Source organism: Emericellopsis atlantica (genome assembly GCF_019669845.1).
Source record: "Emericellopsis atlantica unplaced genomic scaffold F5Z01scaffold_7, whole genome shotgun sequence".
NCBI lineage: Eukaryota > Fungi > Ascomycota > Sordariomycetes > Hypocreales > Bionectriaceae > Emericellopsis > Emericellopsis atlantica.
This window is the reverse complement of record NW_025764709.1, coordinates 253,582-265,171: the sequence shown is the minus strand read 5'-3', so window position 1 is coordinate 265,171 and position 11,590 is coordinate 253,582. Positions and strand designations below refer to the sequence as shown.

The following is an 11,590-nucleotide window of genomic DNA, read 5'->3' as shown; positions in this document are numbered from 1 at the left end:
TATAATTAACCCCCGGCCCTTCTCCGTCCCCACGAGGATCTACATCGGCCTCGTCAGGCTTGCCCACCTTGTCAAGCCCGCCACTATCCGAGGAACACTGCACAGAACCACCCTGATCGCATGACCGTGTGCTTGCGGCCATCAGCAAGTCAATGTCCGATCGCTCTCAGTCAGTCACGCCCAAGGCTTTGCCGGGATCCACTGTTGCTGCCTTCGCGCTGCTACATAATCCAGGCTGCGACGTGTGTGGAGGCGCGCTTTTGCACTCGAACCACATAAAGTATCACGCTGACACTTCTGTTCACACAGGCCAACAACGTCCCTTTACGCTTCACTCCGGTCGATCTTTACCATGGCCACGCCCATAGACCCGGCACTCGCCACGGCGTTGCCCACAGAGGGCGCGCTGCCGCCTACTCACGACATCGGGTCACAACCACGGCCCTTGAAGAGGCGAAAGCTGCGCCCGTGCCATCAGCCTGACCGCGGTTCTCTGTATGATATCATGTACCGACATCAAGGGACATCACTATACGTGCGGCCGATCTTCTGGACCGATCATCACGTAAGGCTCCTTGGCGCGCGGTTCACTGAGCTCGAGGCGACGACCACCCCCAGCCCTTTGACTGATCTACCGGGCGCGCACAACACGCCTCCGCCCCCACCACCACCACCTTCAGACGGCCATCTGCGACCTTCGGGCGAGATCCGGACGATAGCGCAGTCGCTGACGCAGATGCTCGAGCCATACGAACCTACACCGGCCACCATGAACTCTGTGCTAGCGCACCGCGTCCTCAGCATTCTATGGCCGAAAGTTTTCACCCGCACGCAGATACGGCCCGAGCTTGCGATACACTGCGGCGGCAAGGCGTACCGCGACTGCATCAAGGCGCAGCTCATGTGGGACTTCCCCATGGACACTTCATCCGACACCGAGTCATTCAAGTCGACATCGACACAAGCGACCAACATCTTCTCGGCATCGCAGCATAGCGTACCAATCCCTGTCGTGGAGGATGGCCCGATGATGTGCTACATTGGTCTAGACCAGCTGTCGACTATGAGGCGCAACATGTTCCGGGTGGGCCCCACACGATCAGGATTCGTGAACACACCTGTCGCTCGCCTCCAGGAGCTGCGAAGCAGGATGCTCTGTCCCTCGAACGCTGTCCAGGACCCCCATATCGTGGCCATGTTTATAGCCATGGCGCAACGCCACTTTTACGGACCAAACCCGAGGACTGCGCATCGTGAGCACAAGTGGTTCGCGCCCAAGGGGTACTCGCGCAACATTGAGTTCCGCGATCTCAAACTCCGTGTGCTCAGCCACGATATAGAGGAGGTTTGCTTCATCTTGTACACGGCCACGGTCAAGGGCGAGTTCCTGCAGCGCTTCCACCATCCCTTCACCAACCCGTCTGGTGATAACGGGGACGTACCTGGACTTGATATCGAGTACACGAAAATACCCATCTGGCCTATTCTCGGTCTTCGCGAGCGAATGGGAAAGGCGCTGGGGCACGACGTCGTTGGACCGTTTGACCCGGAGGACATGAAGACATGGCAACGAATCCGTCTCGTCTCGGGGGAGGACTCGGAGCAGCGTGCCAAGCGCAAGCGCGATGTGTTGAGTGCAGTGCTCAACCAGAGCTTTGATGACACTGAAGATGAAGATGACGAGCCAGCCTTGGGCAGCAAGAGACGGTGTTTGAGCGAGGGGCCCCCATTAGGCGTGGTCAACTAGGGGATCCGCCGTTGCCACATGGGCTTGCAGGGCTTGGTGTAGATGGTGGTGTAAGCCGCAGCGGTCCGAGTTCCTGACGTGACGAGCAAGGGCACGGGCGTTCTGGCGGCTTGGCGTGCTCGTTTTGCACCATCTTCGGGGGCTTGATTGACTGCACGACTTGACTATATACGGGGTTGTCTGAGAGCGTAACAGTGCATTACCAGTCATGGACGGTGTTATAAAGAACAGCAGCAGTGGGCGAGATGGGACACGAGAGGCATGGTGTTAGAGGGGTTTTGTTCGGGGCCCAAATGAGGCATGGATTCAACAGCGCAACATGTTAGATGACCATTATGAATATAAGACTTGCTCCGAGGCATGCAATCCAGTCACCCTGCTCAGACGTGGAGATGGAGGGTGAAGGCAGCAGCCCGCACCCTCAGAACCTCGGTGTTTCTATGAAGAGAACACATTCACAAGCTTGTGATTCCGAAATGAATATGCCCTCCAATGGAAGTATGCGTGAACAGCCTCGAGATATAGCCCAAGTTGCGAGACTTTATGAGGAAAAGGGGGGGCAGCTGACGACGAGCGGACTTTCGGGCTCGGGAAACACGAGGTGCGCATTGGTTAAAGCTCTTGCATTGCTTGAGAGTTCATTTGCATCCGCTTCTTTGTATGCCTGTGTCCTTCATAAGAGTCAAAATCAGACTTATTAGTAGCATGTAAATAAGATGAATCGAAGGACTAAAGTGATTGATATGAACACACGCCAAAGGGGGTTCAGCCTACCCTTGACACTCTCCTATCGAGACAGCAGTACATACTAGCAACTATTGCTGACTCGTTGCAATATCTGTCGTAGCAAAGGCCAAAGAAACGATCCATTTACCGCATGTGGCAGCATGGCCGACACTATATGTAATCTGACCATCTAAGTGAGGAGCTCGGAAACGCGCACAGAAAGCGTCCAAGTGCAAAAAGCCATCCCCGGCCCCCGCAAAAGCGCTCCATCGTATTCGTACGTACGCACAATCCCCAGAATTAGTTGCATGCAAGGCCGGTAGACAAATGAGGGGAAAACAGCCAAGAATGGCATTGGCTCACCTCCTTCGAGAAAGCGGCGGTTGATGGATGCCAAGTTACATCCCCATACTCCAGGCGTGGGGATGCCTCGGCTATCATCACACTCCAGCTGTTCCTACATGGCAATTTCCCAGTCCTTGACGATCATATGCTTTCGAATATTTCCCCAGACTCAATATCGGGCACCATGAACGCGTGGGTTTTCCCCTCCCCCGCTCTGGAGATTGCGCATCCCTGCTTCGGCGTGGACCTCACCCAACCCATTCGTCCGACTTGTCCTCGACGGAGGGTGTTCCTGGACTGGTCCGACGTCAAGTCTGTCACGCAAGGCGCCATGTGATCTGGCACTTTCCATCAGGAGCCTCTAATCTTCGCGGTCCTCAGCTGGGCAGCCCACGATGCTACCACCCCGTCTTACCCCATGGTGGATACGTCAACCGACATCTAATTCCCTCCCTTGTCGGGCCTAACCCACCCAGCGCGCGCTCTAGCCTCTTCCTTTCTGGGTGAAAAGAATTGCGATCGTCGCTGGTATATAAAAGCTCGTCGAGTGCCCGGCCCCATCGACAAAAGGAACGATGCCGGTTTGACAGGACACTGTGAGCCTCAACTGGACGCCTGGTCACTACTCGCTTGTACATACCTGACCCTTCTTCGCCTCCAGAATAGCACAGGAGGACCTCGTTCTGCAGCTTCCTTGATCCTGTCAATATGAAGCTCCTGACCCTCCTGCTGGCTGCCGGTGCCTTGGCAGCACCCCCAGCGCCAGCACCTGTGCCCAGGGCACCAGATCAGCAAGGTCCTGCTCTCAAGGCAGCGCTCGAGGCAGAGCAGGCCGCAGCGACGGCCGCCAAGCTCACTGTCAACGCGCCTGCCGGCTCCATCACCGGCGTGTCCCTCCTCAATGTCGAGTCCTTCCGCGGGATCCCCTTTGCCGAGCCTCCAACAGGACAGCTCCGTCTCAAGCCACCCGTCCGGCTGGAGACGACCTTGGATGCCTTTGATGCCTCGGGGCTTGCCCCTGCTTGTCCGCAGATGTTCGTCTCCAGCGAGGCTAGGGACTTCCTGGGCCAGACGCTAGGTCTGCTGTTGGACATTCCGTTTCTCGAGCCCTTGGAGGGGCAGGAGGACTGCCTGTCCATCACTGTCCAGCGACCCAAGGGCACCAAGGAGGGTGACAAGCTGCCTGTGCTCTTCTGGATCTTTGGCGGTGGCTTCGAGCTGGGCGGGAACAACATGTACGATGCCACGGACCTCATCCGCTTCGGCGGTGGTCAGGATCAAAAGTTCATCTTTGTCGCCGTCAACTACCGCGTCGCTGGATTCGGCTTCATGCCTGGCGCCGAGATCCTCGCTGACGGGTCTGCCAATCTGGGTCTGCTGGACCAGAGGATGGGCCTGGAGTGGGTGGCTGACAACATCGCCTCGTTCGGCGGCGACCCTGACAAGGTCACCATCTGGGGCGAGTCGGCTGGGGCCATCTCCGTCTTTGACCAGATGGCCCTGTACGGGGGAGATGTCACGTACAAGGGCAAGGATCTCTTCCGCGGCGCGATCATGAACTCGGGCAGCATCGTGCCCGCCGATCCCGTGGACTGCCCCAAGGGTCAGGCGGTATACGACCAAGTCGTGGACCGTGCTGGGTGCGCGGGTGCGGATGACACGCTGGCTTGTCTGCGCGAGGTGGACTACGACACGTTCCTCGACGCTGCCAACTCGGTGCCCGGACTGTTGTCCTACAGCTCTGTGGCGTTGAGCTATCTGCCTCGCCCCGATGGCCATGCCCTGCCCGATAGCCCAGATGTTCTGGCCGCAAACGGTCGATACCACGCCGTGCCCATGATCATCGGCGACCAAGAGGACGAAGGCACGCTGTTCGCCCTGTTTCAGAGCAACTTGTCGTCTACAGCAGACCTTGCTGGGTACTTCAACGAGCTCTTCTTCAACAGCGCCTCCGTCCAGGACCTCACAACGCTGGTCAACACATACGACAACGTCCTGTCCGAGGGCTCGCCGTTCCGCACCGGCATCTTCAACAACTGGTATCCCGCCTTCAAGCGTCTGGCCGCCATCCTAGGCGATCTCGTCTTCACGCTGACCCGCCGCGTCTTCCTCGACACCGCGTTGGCCGCCCACCCGGACGTGCCCGCCTGGTCGTACCTCGCCAGCTACAACTACGGCCTGCCCATCATGGGTACGTTCCACGGGTCGGATCTGCTGCAGGTCTTTTACGGCCTCTGGCCCAACAATGCGGCGCGCAGCTGTCGCACGTACTACCTCAACTTTGTCCTGAACCAGGACCCCAACTCTGGTGTCGAGAAGTACGCCACCTGGCCCGAGTACAACAGTAACGATCGGAAACTGCTGTGGCTGAAGACGCCCAACAGCAACAGCATTTTGAAGGATGACTTTAGGGACGATAGTTTCCAGTGGATCACGGACAATGTGGAGAAGCTGTATATATGATGGAACACGTAGTGCCATTGATACTATCACCTTGCTCTCACACTTTGTTCTCCTTTATTCCGTAATAAGCATATGGCCAGGTTGCTAGCTGTGCCGTAAACGCAGGTCCTCTCATGCACAGTAGCCTCAACATCAGGGGCTAGTGATATGCAGACCGACAAGCATCGTCTAGTTTAGCAGCACATGATGTGCAATTTCCTAGAATTCATTCTCGGGTGGATTTGGAACCAGAGAACATCAAGGTGTGTCCAAATCGGTCAGCCATCCGCTATATTCGCCATATCTGGCTGGCAAGATCTCCATGCCCACTACGACAGCCAATGTTGCTGGTCTCCGATCCTGAGCAGCTGTCAAGCCTCCAATCTCCACCAGCAGACTCATTCTGATTTCCCTTTCTTTTGTCACTCGTGTTCTTTTTGTTCTTTTGCTGACTCCCATCTGCGGGCACTTTTCTTTCTCATTGGAAACAGTGATGGTCAGAAGGATTAGGCTCTTTGTGATTCTGTCTTATCGTGGAACTCCCTTTGAATCTGACTCTGCTGAGTAGTACAACGCTTGCCGCGCCTCGGGGAATGATAGCTGGCCTCTGGACGCTATGACGAGGCTTGGTACTACCATAGCACTACAACATCGCCATGGCCGAAAAGAAGGCCGCCGGCGCAAAGACCGACGACAAGCGGCCGTCTTCACAAGTGAGCTCTCCCATCTTGAACAGAGCTGTAAATCAACTGAAACTCGTTCCACCAGGCCTCCGTGAAACATGTATGCCCAAGACTGCTATTATGGTGGTACACATACTGGTCAGACTTTTGCGACGCACAATCACCCCATGCTCTGGCGGCTCACTCGCGACTCATCATGGGCGCTGAAATACTACACACCTGTCACTTGCTCATGAACAACAAGCCCATCCTCGTGACATGCATATCGCACAAGTAGGTCATGATTGTGAGACCAACCTATTTCCCCATCCTGTACGTAGTGTCCACGACTCAGACATCTTCTCCCACAGGTCTCACACGCCCCAACATCTCCCGTGAAATGTGAACGTCAAATCGGCCCGCGTGTCTTTCATCGGCCGCACTGACCAGGAGGATCTGCGTAGGTTCCAGTCTGTCGGTAGTTTACTCACCCGGCATCTGTTGCCTGGAGAAGTCGTGGGGCACGCCAAGTTTGCTGATTCACTGGGGCGTGTCCGCGTTGATTTCAGTTGCGCAATTCATGTTGAGCTATATGATCTGCTGATATGTACGTTACTTCCGTCCAGCGGCACACTGAGATGCACACACACGCTTATGCAACGGTCGCGGCGTAGCTGTTGGTGGTGAACACGACATCCTGCCCGATAAACGGCTCCGTGCCGGCCCCGACGTTCTGCACGACTTGGCTGGTGCTGACACCCTGCTCGGCCACGAGGTAGTTGGCAAACTCCATCAGGTCACCGCTAAAGTTCTCGACGTTGCCGCTGGCGGCCACGAAGCTGAACACCTCCATCTGCGAGTGGGCGCCGTAGAAGAGATTCCACGAGCGGCCGAGGATGTCGACCGTGGCAATGGGGCTGCCGGTCGAGGAGATGGGTCCGGCTCCGCCAAAGGCACCGAGCCAGATCATAAACTCGTAGGCGGGCGCTGAGTCGGCCGTCTCGCCCGTGAAGATGTCGTAGGCCACATTGGCAGTGAACGTCTCGGGGCTCGTGTAGCTGTCATGGATTGCATCAGTCTCTGGCATGATCGGCAGAGATATGTTTGTGTGGGTGACTTACCTCCAGTCCCACTCGGCCTGGATACTGTTGATTTCACCCAGCGATTTGGGCTCAGCGTCAACGACAACATTGGGATAGGACTTGACGGAACTGGGTCCACCCGCCCACGACCACTCGACAGACCAGCTCAGGCTGCCGTCATCAGAGAGGCCGTTGTTTGTTGTGCATTGCTCGCCTGAGTCGGCACTGTCCATGCCCCACAGGTTGTTGTACACGGTGTAGGGACCCGCGGTCTCAAGGTCCCATTGCCCGCAGAATGTGCCTCTCTTCGAGACGGGAGAGGCCGCGGCAAGGGACGCGAGTGCGGTGGCAGCGAGAACAGACTTCATGATGCCGGTGGGTGTGTATGGTTGTGAATATGTGATCTCTGGGTGCAATCGATGGCAGACTCCCACACTGGGACTCATCCCAGGCTTTTATACGACGTCTCTTGCCTGTGCGTGGCTACTCGTCTTTCCAATGGAAACAGGTTCCCGAGTTCTTCATTGGGCCGCCTACGAGGCACTTTCGCCTCGAGGTCCTCAGTGTCCGGGTAATTTCTTTGTAAACGAGTCCAGATGTCATCTTCGATGGTGCCCCTGGCGGGATCGACGTGGTCATTGACCGGAGGTAGAATGTGGGGACCCCGGAGGCACATCTGCCGAGGCGGGGGCCTGCACGCTGGAGACCACGTTAGATTCGCCAACTCGAGGATTGGCGGGAAAATGAGCGTGTTTTCTCAGATCATAGGCGAATACTCGCTCATAGTACGATTGCGTGGCCTGCCAGCTGCCATTGCGGTCATATGAATCACCGAGGTGCATCACACAACCTACTTGGTGCCATCATGCCACCGCGGGCGAGAGTGCAGTGCCGGGTCAAAGGTCGATACCTCGAGCTGTCCCGTCCAGAAGAAATGCGGCGCCCCCAACCTGACCACGGCCCCGTCCCGCTGTCTCGCGTCGGCGTACCTGCGCCGTCCGTCGAGGCGATACCGCTTCAGCGCCGATAGCACGTCCTGCTGACCAGCCAGGGCAGCTACCGGTGGTGCTGGTAGACTGGGTGGCATGACGGCCAGAGTCCACGCTGTATGGAAGACCAGAGCGCCCGCAGGTACACCAGTCTTGATTTGGCCCGGCGTTGCTGGCCCGAGGCCTTCTCTGAGACCACGCTCCAAGACCAACCTCCGGTACGTGTCGATGGCTTCACCAAGTCCCGACGGCTTTTTGCCAATCCACACTTTGTCTTTGAAGCTCAGGGTGTGCCTCTTGGAGCCAGCCGATGACTGGGGATGCCAGTCCCACTCATGGATAATACGGTCTTCGTCATTTCGGACCGAATCGCCAGAGTCACTCCTATCCGCACTGGAATGCACATATCCAGACCCCGACCTCTCAGTGCCGGCCGTCGCCCATGTATTGTCAAAGAAACTGAAGCCCTCGTCGTCTTCCTCTAACGACACATCTTCCTCCATGGGATCTGGCGCAAACTCTAGTCTGAGATGTCGCAGACCCTTGAGCATTCCCGGTCCACGTAGTGACGACGAGCAACACACAGCCGTGTCCTGAATGTTGCGCTCCTGGATAGATAGCAGTTTGATGAAAGCCACTAGTCTCTCCACCAGGGGCCCCGACGATCTTCGCGGTACGCAGGTCAAGGTCATTGATGTAAGTCGAGGATTCATGTCTGGGACAAAGGCCTGGGGGAAGAGTGTGTCGATACGCGGCAGAATCAGATTCTCCACCAGGTATATACTGGCGCGCGCGGAAAAATTCTCATGTTGCAGGTCTGGAATATGAGTGACAAGTGAATGGTGAATCCTGAGAGAACGAAGGTTGGATGAGAAAACAGGTCGGAATACGTAGGCTCCACCTAGGATACCTCGCAAAGAGCCGCCGCTAGGCCAGAGCCGCGAGCTATCGATCCGCCGCCGGAGCAGCGGCATCGAGTCATGTGCAAGGTATTCAATGTGGCCCTGGGCGAGGCGCACCAACCTCTCAACACCGGGGCCTGTCACGCCTGTGTTGGAGAGGCTCACGTGGGTAAGTCCTTGGCTACCGAGATAGTTCTCAATGGTGTTTGCGTCTTGCTGGAGAATGGCACTGGCCCCATCGGCGTTGTCTAGCTTGGGCACTTGTAGCCCATCAGCCCTCTGGAGGGCGGACGTATCTCCCAGTGCATCGACGGTTTGCGAGTAGACTGGAGGGGCTTCGCCATGGTCGTGTGAGCCCTGCGCTGGGGGTGGATATGTTGGCGCATCACCAAAGTATCTCTCGGGATGACTGAAATCGACACTATTGTGAGATTCCTCGATTGTGTAGAAGGCACCATAGCCATCGGCGCCAGCGTTCAGATTCGTGTCGTACGTGGATGAGTACGCCGCGTGTGGCGCCACTCTGCCCTCTGCGTCAGCACGCGAGGAGGCGGATGCCCGCAATGACCCTGTTGGAATATGTGCACAAAGTGCATCTTCAACGGCGTCGTCAGTGATGCGATTGTCGCCCACGTCCAAACTCCACAGCTGTCTTCCAAAGCCACGGAGGAGTATTGTGAGCGCGGCATTGTCGACTTCGCGTCCACGGACCTTGAGTATGCGTAGGTGTGGCTGGTGAGCACGCTGCAGGAAATTGCTCTCATGCTGCACAACTACCGGTCCAGGAATGCCAGATACGTCAAGATAGACCAAATTTTTGAATGTCTCAAAAGCCAACCCGGATGGGATCAACTTGAACGGCAGGTCAGCCACACTGAGCACCTTGAGACGACCGTTGTGGCTATCACTTTGCAGAAGCCTGGGATCGAGGGTCTCGTGGCCATCCAGCAAGACGGTCTCGACATTGGGCAGCCCCTCCAACGCCTTCTCCAAGCTGCGTCCCAGTGTTCTCTCCGTCTCGTCCGATGCAAAGTCGTGTGCATCTTGGGCAAAATGACGCATATCGAGTACCCTCACGAGCTGGCGGGTCGATGCCCGCACATGGTGCAGACGCACAAAGACGAAATCAAACCACCAGACCAGATCTACTCAATGGCGTCAGTATACTCTCATTCAATTCATAATCCGGACGCGCAAAAAGATGCGTATTCCCATTGTAGCCGTCATCAATGCCGTCAAGACCGCTCCATGCCGGGAGGGTGGATGGATGAAGTGAAAGAAGCAAAGAAGTCGGACGGACATACCATCGCTCGGATCAACGCCAGCCCGGCGCACAGAGATGAGGAGGTCCCTCCACAATCGCGGGGCAAAGGTCGCCCAGAATCGCCTGCTGACGAGACACAGGGCGTGATAGTCTGGGAAGTCGACGTACGGTGCGATCACGGGCACCCAGTCGGGGCGTGTCGTCGCCTCTGCGTACGAGGGCAGCAGCGAAGCCATATCGTCTGTATGCTGATGGAGTCATGGACCCTTGACCTAGTGAAGATCGAGAACAGATACTTCACGAGGGATCCAGTCCTTGCCGTGTCCCAACACTCTAATGCGACCGTCTGCTTCGGGATGCGTACGTACATAGAGGCGTCCGGGCGGCTGTACGGACGGACGCAGTGACGAGGCACAAAGACGCACATCAAAGCATACACTCCTCTAATTGTCCGTACTTGCTTCTTGCTTTTGCGATGTATCCATTTACCAAGCATGAACTTGTAGCGGAAGGCTGGTAAGCAAGCAACTGGACTCGGCGCACCGGCTCATGCACGTCTCCAACCACCCGTCGCACATCCGCGAGAATCAGAAAGAGTCGATGTATCTGAGCGTGCAGTAGTAAGCGAGGCCTGCGTAGGTGATGCTGCGCTGCACTGCGCTGCACTGCACATCACTCGGTCTGTCGCGAGAGTTAGGAGATGGATTCCTGGCCGACGGCTGGTGGTACATGGAGCCGCATGTCTCTTACGTGATCAGGCTTCTTGGCTGACGACGACGATGGACGACAGTTGCCTGAGGGAAGTTGCGTTGGATTGCTGCTGAAACAGCGGCAGGAACCGCAGAGTGGGACCTCTAAAGCTACAGGGTAGGTATGCTGCGACATCAGATCAGCAACTCAGCATACTGGCTGGCTGACCTGTCACATTCTCTTTCGATGAACCATCACTTAGCTCATCTAATTAAGCCTCGAAACCCCCGAGCTGATCTGCGCAAGGTGCCAGCCTTTGATTCAGACTTACAACCCGCAATATGGTCAGCTGCCAAACATCCTGGCCGGGCATCACCAATGTGAATAGCGAATCGTGACGGGAAACGATCGACAGTCTGAGAACAAGCCACAGCTGCGCTCACACATCTCCCAGCTACCAGCAGAGTCGTTCCTGCAGAGCACCTTGCCAGAGCGACGGAGCTCCGAGCGGTCGAGACAGTTCTCTGGCTAACGGGGTGGTCCTGTTGAGCCCAGCCTGCTATCAGTCATCCCCACATTGCGTCTCGCAACTCGCCTCCTCCGATGGGGTAATCTACGTACTCTCCGGGGGGGGGGGGGGGGGGGGGGGGGGAGTGGGGCGGGGGGGGGGGGGGGTGGGGTTGAAGTGGAAGAGTGTGTGATGGGCCGAAAAACACCAAAAAAAAGATAGGAGGCGGAGAA

At 56.8% G+C, this 11,590-nt stretch overlaps 4 protein-coding genes across 4 annotated transcripts; 2 read left to right on the top strand and 2 right to left on the bottom strand.

The window, feature by feature from the left end:
* Positions 1–247: 247 nt before the first annotated feature.
* On the top strand, positions 248–1,910 carry F5Z01DRAFT_502934 (uncharacterized protein). The gene has a single exon (XM_046260292.1). It carries the CDS (start codon positions 353–355, stop codon positions 1,745–1,747), a length of 1,395 nt encoding a protein of 464 aa, XP_046120187.1. The 5' UTR covers positions 248–352; the 3' UTR covers positions 1,748–1,910.
* A 1,428-nt stretch (positions 1,911–3,338) lies between these two features.
* Positions 3,339–5,372, top strand: F5Z01DRAFT_502884 (Alpha/Beta hydrolase protein). The gene has a single exon (XM_046260289.1). It carries the CDS (start codon positions 3,527–3,529, stop codon positions 5,279–5,281), a length of 1,755 nt encoding a protein of 584 aa, XP_046120186.1. The 5' UTR covers positions 3,339–3,526; the 3' UTR covers positions 5,282–5,372.
* A 1,202-nt stretch (positions 5,373–6,574) lies between these two features.
* Positions 6,575–7,372, bottom strand: F5Z01DRAFT_618830 (family 12 glycoside hydrolase; the record flags this gene model as incomplete). The annotated part of the gene is made up of 2 exons (XM_046261057.1): positions 6,575–6,980; positions 7,044–7,372. 2 exons carry the CDS (start codon positions 7,370–7,372, stop codon positions 6,575–6,577), a joined length of 735 nt encoding a protein of 244 aa, XP_046120185.1.
* A 280-nt stretch (positions 7,373–7,652) lies between these two features.
* On the bottom strand, positions 7,653–10,623 carry F5Z01DRAFT_502888 (uncharacterized protein). Its single transcript, XM_046260290.1, has 2 exons — positions 10,200–10,623; positions 7,653–10,040 (listed from the first exon to the last, which is right to left on the bottom strand). Exons 1-2 carry the CDS (start codon positions 10,393–10,395, stop codon positions 7,855–7,857), a joined length of 2,382 nt encoding a protein of 793 aa, XP_046120184.1. The 5' UTR covers positions 10,396–10,623; the 3' UTR covers positions 7,653–7,854.
* Positions 10,624–11,590: the final 967 nt, after the last annotated feature.